Genomic DNA, 16300 nt, shown 5'->3' with positions numbered 1-16300 from the left:
TACAAAAATTAGCTGGGCTTGATAGTGGGTATCTGTAATACCAGCTACTTGGGAGGCTGAGGCACAAGAATCGCTTGAACTTGGGAGGCAGAGGTTTCAGTGAGCCAAGATCATGCCACTGCACTCCAGCCTGGGTGACAGAGAGAGACTCTGTCTCAAAAAATAAATAAATAAATAAATAAATAAATAAATAATAAAAATAAAATAATAGAATTTAAGTTGCTGTTAAACAAAAGGCAGTATCTAAACATGCATTTAGTTACAGATTAGATTCCATTAACATAAGATGCTTGTTTTATAAGCATTTAATAGCTATATAAATGTAAGTTTCTACTGGTATTATGAGTATACAAAACTTATTCATTCTTCTCAGTGTCCCTGGTCCTAGTTGTTCAAGGCCCCAGTTAACGTTGAAAAATATGGCCAGGCGTGGTAGCTCATGCCTATAATCCCGGCACTTTGGGAGGCTGAGGCCGGAGAATTGCTTGAGCCCAGGAGTTAGAGACCAGCCTGTGCAACATGGTGAAACCCCATTTGTACTAAAAATACAAAAATTAGCTGGGCGTGGTGGCACACACCTGTAGTCCTAGATATTTGGGAGGCTGAGGTGGAAGGATGGCTTGAGCCCAGGAGGCAGAAATTGCAGTGAGCCGAAATTACACCACTGCACTCCAGCCTGGGCGACAGAGCCAGACCCTGTCTCAAAATAATAATAATAATAAAGTTGAAAAATATGTGGGTTTTTTTTTATCAGCAGCCTACCTCCCCTACGACACCCAACAAGCCTGTGGTACCCCTGGAGTGGGCATTAGGGGTGATGCCAAAGCCAGACCCCACGGTCATCAACAAGCACATAAGGAAATTAGTGGAGGTAAGTGGTTGAGGGAGAATAAAGAGAGGGCACTAGAAGACCCTTTCTCTTTCCAGAATGTTCTGCGATTGTCCAGGAATCTGATGGAACCCCTGAAAACAACCCTCTGGCAGGTAGGAACAATTTAGCAGGCACTTAGTCCTACCAGGCATTGGGTCCTGGGGAGAGTCGATCAGAAAGGCCCTTTTCCCTTTGTTGTCTCTCTTGCCCAGATACTCTCAGCTACTTCCAGCTCCTCTCTTTCTCAGGCATTTGCCACCTCTGTCATTGTCAACAGCTCAAGGGATTGGGGATTAGAATCACTCATGAAAAACCCACATAGGTCCCACTAAGATGCCCAATAAATTGATTACCCAAGGGCAGGAAAGAAATCCTGTAAGTTGGATAGTTTCTCCTTTTGTATAGTTTTGGAATTTTATGACACAGCAGCCCGATGTTATTGAGATTAGAAAAATCACCTAATGTAGGACAAGGCTCTGTCAGAGTTTTCCGTGTAGAAAAAAGAGTAGGGCCAGGCGCGGTGGCTCACGCCTGTAATCCCAGCACTTTGGGAGGCCGAGGGGGGCGGATCACGAGGTCAGGAGATGAAGACCACGGTGAAACGCCGTCCCTACTAAAAATACAAAAAATTAGCCGGGCGCGATGGCGGGCGCCTGCAGTCTCAGCTACTCAGGAGGCTGAGGCAGGAGAATGGAGTGAACCCGGGAAGCAGAGCTTGCAGTGAGGTGAGATCGCGCCACTGCACTCCAGCCTGGGCGACAGAGTGAGACTCCGTCTGAAAAAAAAAAAAAGAAAAGAAAAGAAAAGAAAAAAGAGTAGAAGTGCCGTTGGGGGAACACGGAAACATCTCGGGTACAGGAAACTGCGATCCTGAATTAAATGTCTACTTTAATGGATTGGTAGGTACATCTGCTGGTGCAACAGAATTGAGTCTTTGGGATAGAATGTGCTTTTTGCTGGGAGAAGATATTTAAAGAAAAAGAAAGAATGTCTTACATCTTGGATAACTCAGAAAACTAGGAGGTGCTGAAAGAAAAATTTTGCGGAGCGTGTGAGGCAGGCAGGAAAATGGTGGTGCCAAGGGGAATATTAGTGAGGGAAGGGCTGAGAAGGAGATAAGGTCCAGTGGAGCCCGTGGTAGTAACAGACCCAGCTTGGAGCTGGGGAAGGTGAGAAAAGGATCCAGGGGTCCCCAGGGAATGCAAGGACTGAGTTGCAGCTCAGGAATGTCTGAAGCCAGGAAATGGAAGGCAGAGCTGTTCCCTCTCCCAGTCTCATTCTACATACTGACTTCCTCAGTCCACATGGGGAATTTCTCTCTCTCTCTCTCTCTCTGTCTCTCTCTCTCTCTCTCTCTCTCTGTGTGTGTGTGTGTGTGTGTGTGTGTGTGTGTGTGTGTGTGTGTGTGTCTGGGGAATTTCTCTCTCTCTCTCTGTCTCATTCTGTCTTCCTTACCTTCTCTCTCTCCGCTTTTCTCCAAATTCCTTACCATTGGTTCAGTCAAATAAAAGACCAGGATTTTATGATGAATTTTACTCCGCAAAAAATCTTCTACTTGTGGTATAAATATGGATGTTAAGCTATAAATAGTAGGCATTCCAAAATAGTTAACTTTTAAGCTATTTTTATTATGGCTAAGTAATGATACTGGAATTTAAAAAAAAGGTAATGTTTTCTGATTTTGCACAATTCTGTTACCTATGAAAAAGCTTGAGATGGGCTCATTTTAGTCACATTTTTAATTAATTCATTCATTTATACCTTACCTACTTCCCGAAATACTTGCAACACAGGGCAATATCGATAGATAGAATAGACAGAAACTACTGGGAATTAATTAAAACTGGAGATTAATTAAAACTGGAATCAAAATCAAATATAAATTTGTATACATGTGTTTGCAGAAAGAACTTACAAATTTTTTTGAAAACCTAATTTTGCAGAGGGCAATGGGAAACTTTTTTTATTCTTCTCTGATTACAAAGGAAGATAGAATCATCAAAAATATTAAAGCATTACATAAATTATAGAAAATAAAAAGCTTTACTTTCAGGTCTTGGTAATTCTATTCTCCAAGGATAACCACTGATAATTTGTAGATTATCTAATATGACTTTATTCTCTATCTCTACGTATGTATAAACACACATATACTACATACATATATACATGTGTATCTTATGCAACTTTGTTCAATTATTTCTTTAGGACAGATTCCTAGAAGTGGAATTGCTGTGTCAGAGAGTAGGCACTTAAAATTCCTGATTGTCCTCCAAAAATATTGTGGCTATTTACGTCACTAACTTGATACAAGAGTACCTGTTGTCTCATACCCTAGAAGATGATCGATTACAGTATTTTAAGATTTTATTTAATCTGAGAGGTGAAAAAAAGCTTCATTAATGTTTCTGTAATGATTAGCTGAGCTGAATAACTTTCCATGGATGTACTGACCATTTGTATTTTTATTTGGTGATTGCCTGTTTGACTTTTGTGTCTTTGCTCTCATATATGCTGCAAATAACTTGCTCTGTTTGACATTTATCTTAAAATTTGTTAATTAAGCTTTTTTGGTTCAATTTTTTTGCATTTTATTAAATAAAATATTTTTCTTTATGGCTTCTGACATTGATGTCATGCCAAAAAAGGCCTTTTTCACACAAAGATTACGAAACATGAAAAATATTTTCATCTATTTATCTTTGGTACTTTTATAGCTTTGGGTTTTTTTGCATTAAACTATATAATACACTAGTGCAGTGGCTCATGCCTATAATCCCAGCACTTTGGGAGGCTGATGCAGGAGGATGGAGTTTGATTCTAGGAGTTTGAGGCTGTAGTGAGCTATGATCATGCCACTGCACTGTAGCAACAGAGTGAGATCCTGTCTCTAAAAAGAAAAATAAATAATATATAATACATCTAGAATTTAGTTTGGAGGTAATTTATTTTGTAAGATTATTAGTCATTTAACTCAACAGCAGTTATTGGATAATCCATAATTTCTCTGTGGATTTTAAAAGATACTTTTTGATAAATTCCTATATATACATGGGTTTGTTTCAGGACTCCACTCTCTGTGGTAATTTGTATCATGTTGTTTTGATTAATGTAGCTGTGTAGAATATTTGATTTCTGAAAGGGCATGTTCCCCCTCATTACTCTTCATTTAAAATAATTTTTAGCCTGTTTTCAACATACCCACTTTGATTTGAACTTTGTAATCAATTTGTTCATTTAAAATAAATCCCTACTGGGATTTTGATTGGAACTGCATTAAATGTATGCTTTAATTTTTGAGATAACACCTTAAAACTTTATTTTCTATTGTCATGGTATTGGAATTTGTAAGTTCACTAAGCCAATTTCTACTCAACCCTGAGGTTTCAGTTTAAACCTTGCTTTTCCCAGGAAACCTTTCTTAATCCACTTCCTCTTCCCCCCCCCCCCCCCCACCAATATCACTCTATTTTATTTATGTATTTATTGAGACAGAGTTTTGCTATTGTTGCCCAGGCTGGAGTGCAATGGCGCCATCTTGGCTCACTGCAACCTCCTCCTCCCAGGTTCAAGCGATTCTCGTGCCTCAGCCCCCTGAGTAGCTGGGATTGCAGGCATATGCCACCATGCCCAGCTAATTTTTTATTTTATTTTATTTTTAGTAGCGATGGGGTTTCATCCTGTTGGTCAGGGTGGTCTTGAATTCCTGACCTCAGGTGATCCACCTGCTTCAGCCTCCTAAAGTGCTAAAGTGCTGGGATTGCAGGCGTGAGCCACTACGCCCAGCCGAAGTTTTATTTTTAATTTTATTTAAAATTTATTTTTTAGAGATGATGCCTTACTCTGTTGCCCAGGCTAGAGTGCAGTGGTGTGATCTTGGCTCGTTGTAACCTCAAACTCCTGGGCTGAGTAAGCCTCCTGCCTCAGCCTCACAAGTGGCTGGGACTCTAGGCATGCACCACCGTGCCCAGCTAATTTAAAAAATTTTTTTTTAGCAATGAGGTCTCTCTATGTTGCTCAGGCTGGTCTCAAACTCTTGGACTCAAGTGATCTTCCCACCTCTGCCTCCAACTCTCAAAGTGCTGGGATTACAGGTGTGAGCCACCACATCCAACCACTACTCTGTTTTTATCCTCAGCAAACCACTTGTCTTGTTATATTATAAAGGCTTCTTGACTTAGTTATCTTTCACTAGATTCTAAGCTCCTTGATAGAAAGGATCATATGCTAGTTATCATTGCTTTCGCAATAACAAGTTCAGAGCCTGCCTCATAGTCATTCAATAAATACTTATCTTTCCTTTGCAGTCTGTATTTAGAAACTATGATCACGACCATGATGGGTACATTTCCCAAGAGGACTTTGAAAGTATAGCTGCCAATTTTCCCTTCTTGGATTCCTTCTGTGTTCTGGACAAAGATCAGTAAGTTTTAATTTTGTTTTATTTTAATGCAACTATCCTAAAGCAGAAATTTATTATCAGAGGAGAGAAGGGAAACTTGTAATTTACATCTTGACAGCTTCAACCCTAGTGCTTTGATGAGCCAGGTTTAATTTGTCACTGATTATTTTCTTGGTGTGTATGAACATGACCTGAATGGAATCACAGGGAAGACCATGTTGTCAGTGTTGAACACAAGTGCACATTTGTAAATGATCCAAGCACTCCATTTGCTATATTGCTTCTATTGCTTAGCTCTCGACCTCAAAAAATCTCCACCAAAAAAGAGTAGAGGAGAAATAGTGTTAGATCTAACCTGGGAGAGTCCTCAAAATTAGTGGACCTGGAAGCAATCTTAAAACTCATGAAGATTTTAAAAAAATTTTGGCCAGGCATGGTGGCTCATGCCTGTAATCCCAGCACTTTGGGAGGCTGAGGCAGGCAGATCACTTGAGGCCAGGAGTTAAAGACCAGCCTGGCCAACATGGCGAAACTCTGTCTCTACTAAAAATACAAAAATTCACTGGGCATGGTGGCACAGGCCTGTAATCCCAGCTACTTGGGTGGCTGAGGCGGGAGAATTGCTTGAGCCTGGGAGGCAGAGGTTGCAGTGAGCTGAGATAGCACCATTGCACCCCAGTCTGGGTGACTGAGCGAGACTCTGTCTCAAAAAAAAAAATAAAACTTACTTATAGTCTTCATTAAAGCAGACGATCGCTGCAGACAGCCAAGAAGCATTCATGCTTTGTTTTTTCTTTGATTGATCAAAGGTTGTCTTGATAAAGAAAAAATATATTGCTTTTTAGCGTCAAATGATTCCTAAAAATTAAATCGCTTTAGAGACTAAAACCCAACTCATTAAAAGAAAATAATGATTTGAAAAAAAAACTGCTGAGAAATCCTGGCATTAATAATTTGATTAATTGTTAATAGTATGAGATTAGTTCCTAATTTAAAAATCACCTGTAAGGAAATGCTGGATTTTGTTTTGGTAAAATGGGCAAATTAAATTACATTAAAATTCTCTAATATTTTTGCTGGTATGAGAATTCTTAAAAAACGAAATCTGGAGCCGGGTGCGATACCTCACACCTGTAATGCCAGCACTGTGGGAGGCTGAGATAGTAGGATTATTTGAAGACAGGAGTTTGAGACCAGCCTGGGCAACATAGTGGGAACCTTGTCTCTAACTATTTTTTTTAATTGAATTTAAAAAATAAAATCTGTAATTCAACACACCAAGGAAAGTCTTGACACATTAACATAACTTAAAATCTTAAATTCATCTTCATTATATACCCGGAACAAAGAATACTTTTAAAATAAATTTAATTAGAAACATTAACTTCCTTTACAAAGTAAAATTTAAATTGCCTGCTAACTACCCACTTCTTTGCTTAGTTTGTTACTATTAGTGACATGTAAATAGGACATTGACTTAAAATAACTTCCTAGTCTTCATTTCTTTTATCTGTTGGTTCTAGAGACATAATTGAGATTGTCCTAGTAAATATCTGTGTCTATCTCTATCTCTATATCATCCTTATCTCTACTTATTGATATCTATAGAATTGTTTTCTATGAATGAAGGTTTGGACTATTCATATCTTGCTTACATGACACTAAAGTTTTGAGTGGTTAATACTAGAAAGTCTCAAAAAGATGTTTTCTCTAAGGTACTGTTTTGCAAACGATGTTCCACAGAAGTAGCTATTAATTAGTACTTTTGAAAAAGGAACTAACTAGTCACATGTGAGAAACACAGGGTTAAATCTCATTAAATAGGTGTCTTTACTGTGTGACTTCCCAAGCTTTTAATAGGCTGGTGTGTTACACTGTGAGTCCCTAGGAGGGGAGATGAGCTAATGCACTGTTAGACAAATTTATGTACCAAATGATGTAATAAATTTGTGGGACAATGCATTCATAAATTCATTTATCATATATATAATAAAGATTGTTTTTGGCCTCTTCATTATGAAATCTGCGCCCATTCCTTTGAGTAGGCAAAGGAACGAATAGACACTTCTGTAAAGAAGACATACATGTGGACAATAAGCATATGAAAAAAAGCTCAATATCACTGATAATTAGAGAAATGCAAATCAAAACTACGATGAGATGTCACCTCACACCAGTCAGAATGGCTATTATTATTATTATTACTTTTCTTTGAGACAGAGTCTCGCTCTTTTGCCCAAGCTGGAGTGCAGTGGCACAATCTCGGCTTATTGCAACCTCTGCCTCCTGGGTTCAAGTGATTCTCATGCCTGAGCCTCCTGAGTAGCTGGTTATAGGCATGCACCACCACGCCAGGCAATTGTTTTTTCTTTTTTTTCAGTAGAAACGAGGTTTCATCATGTTGGCCAGGCTGTTCTTGAACTCCTGAACTCAGGTGATCCACCTGCCTTGGCCTCCCAAAGTTCTGGGATTCCAGGCGTGAGCCACCGTGCCCAGCCAAGAATGGCTATTACTAGAAAGTCAAAAAATTGGCTGGGCTCTGTGGCCCATGCCTGTAATCCCAGAACTTTGGGAGGCTGAGGTGGGTGGATCATGAGGTCAGGAGATCAAGACCATCCTGGCTAACACGGTGAAACTCTGTCTCTACTAAAAATACAAAAAATTAGCCAGGCGTGGTGGCGGGCCCCTGTAGTCCCAGCTACTCGGGAGGCTGAGGCAGGAGAATGGCGTGAACCCACGAGGCGGAGCTTGCAGTGAGCCAAGATCGCACCACTGCACTCCAGCCTGGACGACAGAGCAAGACTCCGTCTCAAAAAAAAAAAAAAGAAAGTCAAAAAATAACAGATGCTAGTGAAGTTGCAGAGGAAAGGGAACACTTATACACTGTTGGTGGGAGTATAATTCATTCAACCATTGTGGAAAGCAGTATGGCGATTCCTCAAGCAGCTAAAAACAGAACTACACTTCAACCCAGCAATCCCATTACTGGGTATATACCCAGAGGAATAGAAATCATTCTACAGTAAAGACACAGGCATATGAGTGTTCATTGCAGCACTATTCAAATATCAAAGTCATGTAATCAACCTAAATGCCCATCAATAACAGATTGGATAAAGAAAATGTGGTACATATACATCATGGACTATTATGCAGCCATAAAAAAGAACGAGATTGCCAGGCACGGTGGCTCATGCCTGTAATCCCAGCACTTTGGGAGGCTCAGGCAGGCGGATCACCTGAGTCGGGAGCTCGAGACCAGTCTGACCAACATGGAGAAACCCCATCTCTACTGAAAATACAAAAATTAGCCGGGTGTGGTGACACATGTCGGAGGCTGAGGCAGGAGAATCACTTGAACCCAAGAGGCAGAGGTTGTGGTGAGCCAAGATCGCGCCATTGCACTCCAGCCTGGGTAACAAGAGCGAATCTCTGTCTCAGGAAAAAAAAAAAAAAAAAAAAAAGAGAATGAGATCATGTGTTTTGCAGGAATGCGGATGGAAGTGGAGGCTATCATCCCTAGCAAACTAACGCAGGAACAGAAAACCAAATACCACAGGTTCTCACTTCTAAGTGAGAGCTAAATGATGAGAACTCAAGAACACAAAGAAGGGAATACTAGACGCTGGTGCCTCCTTGATGGCGGATGTTTGGAGGAGCAGAAAAAATAACTGTTAGGTGCTAGGCTGTGCCAAATTTCCCTGCAAGCTTGAGAATTTAGAATCCTTTTTTTTTTTTTTGCCTCCTATGCAAAATAACTTTAATAATACTTATAAAGTACAAAAATCAAAGTTATTTTGCATAGGAGGTAAGAAAGGGATCTTAAACTCTCAAGCCTGGGGGAAAATTGTGGCACAGCAAACAGTAATAGGGAAGCCTGGGCAGGGATTACACGGAAGAAAGAGATGAAGTTGGACTTAGATCCGTTGATTGAGACAGAGAGTGGATCATCAGGAAGAGAGGTCTAGCAAGTTGTCAAAGATGCGGTGCAAAAATTCAGGACAACAGTCAGGGCCGGAGATGGAGATTAAGTCTTCAGCCCCACTGTAAGCTGGAGTCTCGATCTTGTGAGCAAACTCTGGTGGGAACTCTTAGAGGGAGGTGAGCTCAGGGCCTGAGGAATGAGCCTTCAGGGACTCCCCTCCTACATGCAGGCATTGAAAGGAGTCAGAGGGCCCTGCAGGTGAGCTGGAGAAGGGGGAGCTGGAGAGGAAGGAGGAGAAGCGGGGTGGCATGCAATTCCAGGGTGCCTAAGGGGAGAGCGCCAAAAGAAGGAAACATGTCTCCGTGTTACCTCCTGCCAATGAGAAAAGGCCACTGAGGATGTTCTTGGTGACAGATTTGTAGGGTTAGAAACCCAAGTGGCATAAACAGTACCTGGAGGAAATGATAAAAGAACCTAATGATTTCTCTTTTTGAAAACTTCCGGAGTAAAAGAAGGTAGAGAGAAAAGACATCTGTTGGAGATGGCAGCAGGACTGAAGAAGGGGATTTTTCAGCTAGGAAAGTCCTGAGCGTATTTGTGAACAGAGGAAGAAACAGGGGAAGAGACTGAGCATAACCTGGAAGGAGGAGAGTCCCGGGGAGGCTGGAGAGTGCTGGATGGCACAACTCTTCCTCTGAGAGAGGAGTCCCAAGAGAGGACATAGGAGGTAGAAAAGAGTTCTGAACTGGAAAGGAAAGGTGTGATCGCCAGCACATGCTAATGGACAAAGAAGCAAGATAGAGCTCACCTGTGTCAAGTGGATCCAATTATTATTATTATTATTATTATTATTATTATTATTTGAGACAAGAGTCTCGCTCTGTTGCCCAGGCTGGAGTGCAGTGGTGTGATCTCGGCTCACTGCAATCTCTGCCTCCGTGACTCAGCCTCCTGAGTAGCTGGGATTATAGGCACACACCACCACGTCCAGCTAATTTTTGTGTTTTTGGTAGAGATGGGGTCTCACCATGTTGGTCAGGCTGGTCTTGAACTCCTGACCTCAAGTGATCCGCCCACCTTGGCCTCCCAAAGTGCTAGGATTACAGGCATGAGCCACCGCACCTGGCCAATTTGATCATTTTTGATAAACAAGAAGTCAGCGTATGTGGTGAGTAGGGGTAGGAAGGTGGGAAGGACCAGAGGTTTGTTCTGTGTGGAGTAGATCTGGAAGAATTGCTCCCAGCCAGTCGCAGTGAATGGGCTATGAGCCACTAAGATATGAGTGAAAATATCACCAAGGAGCCCGGACAGCATCAAGCTGAATGAATTTGAGAATGGTCAGCCCAGTTATACAGTTCTCTGCCTTTCTCCATCATCCTAATTCTTGCAACCTTACAGCTAGGCAAGGACTAGAAAGATGTCCTTCAGGAAGCTGCTTTTCATAATAAAGACTTTCTGTGCTGCGGTGCACAGGCCACATGTGCGCTTACATGAATATGCTCCTGCACACACACACACATGCAGGGTGCACACATACACAATTTTCTGCTTACTGAAAAAGGCTTTGAACACCTGAAGGTGCCTTTTGAGGTTTGCTCCTTCTCTGAGATGTAATAGAGAAGTGAATATTCCTCAACTGCTTTTGGCCACAAAGGTTTGGGAGGTGGGTGATTAAAGTGTGGCAACTACTTAGCAACCTGTTATTTAAAGATTCCCTCCCTTCTTTGATTCTCTTAACAGGGATGGCCTAATTAGTAAAGATGAAATGATGGCTTACTTCCTGAGAGCTAAATCCCAACTACACTGTAAAATGGGACCAGGATTTATCCATAATTTTCAGGAGATGACCTATCTCAAGCCAACCTTCTGCGAACACTGTGCGGGATTTGTAAGTCTGTTTTCCGTTGTTTTCTTATGTATGCAGTTATTTGTGTAGCATTCTGAAAAAGTAGGAAAATGATACACTAAATAAAGTTCACTGTCTGCTTTGAATCAGAAGTAAAATGTGATGGCTCCCTGAAATTAAAGATTAAACACCAAAGGCAAGGTTTAGTTATTTTCTAGGAATGCAGGGCTAGCAAAAACAGGGAAGGCTGGTGAGGGCTGTTAACTCAAGACAGTGGTTTTGTTTATTAATCCCTGCCAGGGAAAAGTGTCAGCCCAATGAGCCCTGGCATTCATCACTAATATTCATAAGTGGTTGCAATTAAGAGGTGCATTTATCTTAGCGAGTTCGTTCCAGTTTTCATTTCATGTGGTATTAGTGACCAGAAATCCATCATGGCATGGTTCAATAATTCACAACTCAAAAAGGAAGAAAAAATCTTTTTGGAGAGAAGCTGGTTATAATAATAAATAACATTTACTCAATGCTTGATGGTAACAAAGTACTTCCATAGACATTATGGTAACTAATCCTCATAGCAAGCCCTTGAAGAGGGCATTTTACTTTCACCATCTTGCTTATGAAGATAGAGGTTCAAAGAGGATAACCCAGGTTCCTGAGGATTGCACAGCTAATCATTACCAGAGCTTGGACTCCGACACAGGTGTACTGACTGTCAGCCCTGTGCTTCACCTACACCACTGCAACAAATGAAGACTGCATGCTTCCTTCCCCCACCTTTGATAATTCTTTGGGAACCAAGGTCAGTTTTTGATCCTGGCCTTAACAGAAACTCCTGGGCCCTGAATGTCTCCAGTTGATAATCCAAGTTAAATAAAATGGGAAATGTGGTATTCCAGGTGAGGGAGGCCCAGCACCCAGAGGAGTATGACAATCGCCCCTTTTTCTAGATGCCAGAGCTCAGTCATGTTAGCTTTATTTGGCAGCCATGTCCTCCTGTTGACTCGTTGACCCATACTGAATTTGTTGCCGATATTATACGCTACCAGAAATTACATTTTTCCCATCCCATGCTCAAAGAACTGGCTTTCAGGAGCCCAATGCAGGAGTCTGTGTTCAAGCACACACTCCTCTGAGAATGGGTAAATAAGAGGCAGCCGTTTCCTCAAAGACGGCCCCAGGTGGTCATAGCAGCTGATGTGACACAGGGGAAAGCCAGTCTAACTAGTTCTCTTTATTCACTGCAGAGAAGGTGAAGTTCTTCTTTAGTATCTCCACTGGGATTGCATGACCAGACCATTTTATCATAAAACAAATGGTTGGCCAGGCGCGGTGGCTCATGTGTGTAATCCCAGAAATTTGGAAGGCCAAGGCAAGCAGATCACCTGAGGTCAGGAGTTTGAGACCAACCTGGCCAACATGGTGAAAACACGTCTCTACCAAAAATACAAAAATTAGCAGGGCGTGGTGGCAGGTGCCTGTAATCCTAGCTTCTCAGGAGGCTGAGGCAGGAGAATCATTTGAACCTGGGAGGCAGAGGTTGCAGTGGGCCAAGATCATGCCACTGCACTGCAGCCTGGGTGACAGAGCGAGACTCAGTCTCAAAACAAAACAAAATGGTCTCCTTTTTCATGTTTCTCTATTCTGATGGAAATTTTTGGAAATACCTAGACCTGAAAATTCTGATGTGGGATGGGGCCGTGCATAACACGCTCCTACAGAGTGGGACCCAGTAAACAAAAGGTCAGGCTGCTGGGCCATGGTATGGCTCAGCCAAAAGTCAGGATGATGCATCTGTCTTTTGGTGGGCTGTGAGAGTCAGAAGACCCTTATCAAATCTCAAGGTCCCAGGTGCTGTGGCATGGACCTGTAGTCCCAGGTACTCAGGAGGCTGAGGCAGGGGGATAGCTTGAGCCCAAGAGTTCGACTCCAGCCTGGGCAATATAAAGAGACACCTGCCACTGCCATCGCTAAATATAATAATAAAAAACTCGGCCAGGCGCGGTGGCTCACACCTATAATCCCAGCATTTTGGGAGGCCAAGGCGGGTGGATCATGAGATCAGGAGATCGAGACCATCCTGGCTAACACGGTGAAATCCTGTCTCTACTAAAAATACAAAAAATTAGCAGGGTGTGGTGGTGGGCGCCTGCAGTCCCAGCTACTCCGGAGGCTGAGGCAGGAGAATGGCGTGAACCCAGGAGGCGGAGCTTGCAGCGAGCCAAGATGGCACCACTGCACTCCAGCCTGGGTGACAGAGCAAGACTCCATCTCAAAAACAAACAAACAAACAAACAAACAAATGAGAAACAAACTCAAGGTCTTATCTCTGCTCTCTAGTCCTTCTGTCCTGTCCCTCCCTTTTACAGAGGCCCTGATTCTGTAGGAGCAGCAAGGTAGACTTTCTTGGAAATTCCACACCTGTCTCCCTGACTCATTGGAGCAGACCTGCTGGTGCTACATTCTTGATGCAGCTGTGATGAAGTAGAAAGCTCTGGACCTGGAGTCTGGAACCCTGGGTTAAAGTTTTGCCCTTGCTAACTCTATGTCCTTGACCAAGTTATTCACCATCTTTGGGTCTATTTCTATCTGTAAAAGGGAGTTAATACTTACCCACAATGTTGTTGCATGATAAAATACTATTAGACACGTTGCACGTTACACGGCTCAGAGTACACATTTTTTATGTATTCCTTGATACTTTGAGAGTTTAATTGAAATTAACTCATTTAAAATTTTTACAGCTGTTTTTGTTTTTAAAATATATTTAATTTTATTGGTACGATTTGATTTGATCTTTACTGACACTCATGTCAAAAAGCCCATTGGTTTTCAAAGGAATTTATAACTATAGCTCTATAGATGTGTCATTGAAAGGAATTGTGGGAGAATGGTTCCAGTGCCGGAACCATCTGCTTTTAAAATAAATTCCATTTTAAGTTTAAGGAAGACAAACAGACTTGCTCTGCAGAAGATTTACTTTAGAATTAGAATTCCAGAACTGAAAGAGTGTTAGTAATTCCCTTATTTTGTAGATGAAGAAACTGAGGTCTGGAGAAGTTAAGTGACTTCCCCCAAGGTCACACAGATCATTAGCAGCAAAACCATGAGTCACACCCAAGTCTCCTGACTCTCAGTCCAGTGCGCCTTACACCACAATTACTCCAAATATGACAGCAGCCGGTGGTCTCAGATCAAAGGACTGTGGGAAATACTCCCGCATACCCATCCACATGAGTTCATCCTCTACTGTTCTTGGCAGGCACACTGACCCAGTGCCTCTTCCTAGCTACTGTTTGTTCCTGGCTATTAAGTAAGCATTAGCAAACCTACCTCTCCACCCCCCCACCCCCAGCACCCTTGCTTGACTGTATCTTTTTCAGCAGTTCCTGCAGCAATGCTAATAATGTAACATATCTGGATATTAGGATGTCTTTTCTTAAATCTTATCCTTTCTTGTCCCACCTCAGTGCCTTTGCTCACACAAGAGTATGCAGGAGCAATGGCTTCTTGTCTTTCCCTCAAGTGACACATTCTTCTTTCCCTCACTAGCTATGAGACCTTGCCAAGGGACTTTACCTCTCTGTAGGTCAGTCTCCTCATCTGTAAAAATAAGAAAAATATTATTATCTACACCATAAGGACATCATGAGCAATTAAATAAGCTAATATGTATAAAGAGCCTAACTGTGCCTTTCACATAGCAAGAGTTCAAGAAATGTTAACTATCATCATTATTATTGCTATTATCATTACCAAGGGCTCTGGAGAAAGAATTTCCAGGTTGTGGGAGATTGCAAATTATCTAACTTCCTGGATCATCACATTCACCTTTTACAAAAGAGAAGCAAACTATATTATCATAAAGATCAAGCTGTGATGATCCTGGCCACCACTGCCCTTTTCTGGATCATGCCCCTCTCTCTTCCAGCCATGCTTGCTTCTACTTAATTGTCAGATAATCCTTCCTGTCCCTAAGACAAAATACTGCTCTGTCCTAGGAGACATTTGCATTTTATTTATTTATTATTATTTTTTTTTCTTTGAGATAGAATCTCTCTCTGTCGCCTGCAGTGGTGTGATCTTGGCTCACTGCAACCTCTACCTCCCGGGTTCAAGTGATTCTCCTGCCTCAGTCTCCTGAATAGCTGGGACTACAGGCACACACCACCACGCCCAGCTAATTTTTGTATTTTTAGTAGTGATGGGGTTTCACCATGTTGGCCAGGATGGTCTTGATCTCTTGAGCTCATGATCCGCCCGCCTCGTCCTCCCAAAGTGCTGGGATTACAGGCGTGAGCCACCGCGCCCGGCTGACATTTGCATTTTAATATGTATTCCGAAGGACCAAATAGCTGTTAAGGCTCAAAGGAATCCTTGAGTTTTCTACTTGTGGAAGTTCCTTGTCAAAAAGAAGTAAGGAGCAGTCTTCGTGTACTCTCGAGTCGCTTCACATTGGCTGTGACTTACTCTTCTGGAAGAGCGGGCCATGCTGCCCACATGTGGGGGCATTGCTCACTTATAATACATTGTGAACATTGTGAACGGCACCCCCGTCAGTCCCAGTGGGCCCTGCTTTTTCAACATTATTTTATTAAGTAGATAATAGCCACCTAACCCAAACACGAAAAGGTTAGCAATAGTTCTTCTCCAACTTGAGCTAAGCCCATTTAATTACCCATACTGTATGCCTCTGGTGAATCTGTCACCCCATGCAAGAGGTGTGGGGAGGCACAGAAGGGCATGGCAAGGCCCTCTTCTCTTTTTTTTGGGATGGACTCTTGCTCTGTTGCCCAGGCTGGAGTGCAGTGGTGCAGTCTTAGCTCACTGCAAGCTCCGCCTCCTGAGTTCATGCCATTCTCCTGCCTCAGCCTCCCAAGTAGCTGGGACCACAGGCGCCCACCACCATGACCAGCTAATTTTTTTTGTATTTTTAGTAGAGACGGGGTTTCACCATGTTAGCCAGGATGGTCTCGATCTCCTGACCTCGTGATCTGCTCTTCTCGGCCTCCAAAAGTGCTGGGATTACAGGTGTGAGCCACCGTGCCCGGCCAGGGTCTCTTCTTTATGGTGTTTAGAAGGAGTCTGTCTGGAGAGCGAAGACACCATCACCAGGATGTCCCTGAACCCCCTGGGCAAACGCTCCCTCGTGGAACTGCAGGCCCTCACATCTCCCCTCAGGGATTTGTCACTTCCTACTTGTTAACCACGAGGATGTCACAGACTCCTTGCTTGGCAGAATCTGAGCTTTTTCGA

At 42.4% G+C, this 16300-nt stretch overlaps 1 protein-coding gene and 1 long non-coding RNA gene across 16 annotated transcripts in view; one reads left to right on the top strand and one right to left on the bottom strand.

The window, feature by feature from the left end:
* Positions 1-16300, bottom strand: part of LOC115933544 (uncharacterized) — a 50134-nt gene that overhangs the window by 9443 nt on the left and 24391 nt on the right. Inside the window, exon 7 of one of the 5 annotated variants that reach the window (XR_004069383.3) lies at positions 15655-16133. The exons of the other annotated variants lie outside the window; for them this stretch is intronic. This is a non-coding gene — a long non-coding RNA (uncharacterized lncRNA). Of the gene's footprint in view, positions 1-15654; positions 16134-16300 lie in introns of those variants that run through there. 5 annotated transcript variants of the gene reach the window in all.
* The window catches only part of RASGRP3 (RAS guanyl releasing protein 3), a 159451-nt gene that overhangs the window by 132546 nt on the left and 10605 nt on the right, over positions 1-16300 (top strand). For 7 of the 11 annotated variants that reach the window (XM_055378834.2, XM_055378833.2, XM_055378827.2 and 4 more), the window contains 3 exons: positions 755-871; positions 5179-5294; positions 10939-11086. In XM_055378834.2, the coding sequence (XP_055234809.1) occupies positions 755-871; positions 5179-5294; positions 10939-11086 (381 nt within the window). The remainder of the gene's footprint in view (positions 1-754; positions 872-5178; positions 5295-10938; positions 11087-16300) is intronic. The other 4 variants (XM_055378831.2, XM_055378830.2, XM_055378832.2 and 1 more) reach the window with 1 other exon arrangement.

The sequence above is a fragment of the Gorilla gorilla genome, chromosome 12, assembly GCF_029281585.2.
Source record: "Gorilla gorilla gorilla isolate KB3781 chromosome 12, NHGRI_mGorGor1-v2.1_pri, whole genome shotgun sequence".
Lineage (NCBI taxonomy): Eukaryota > Metazoa > Chordata > Mammalia > Primates > Hominidae > Gorilla > Gorilla gorilla.
This window is presented reverse-complemented; position numbering and strand designations above follow the sequence as displayed.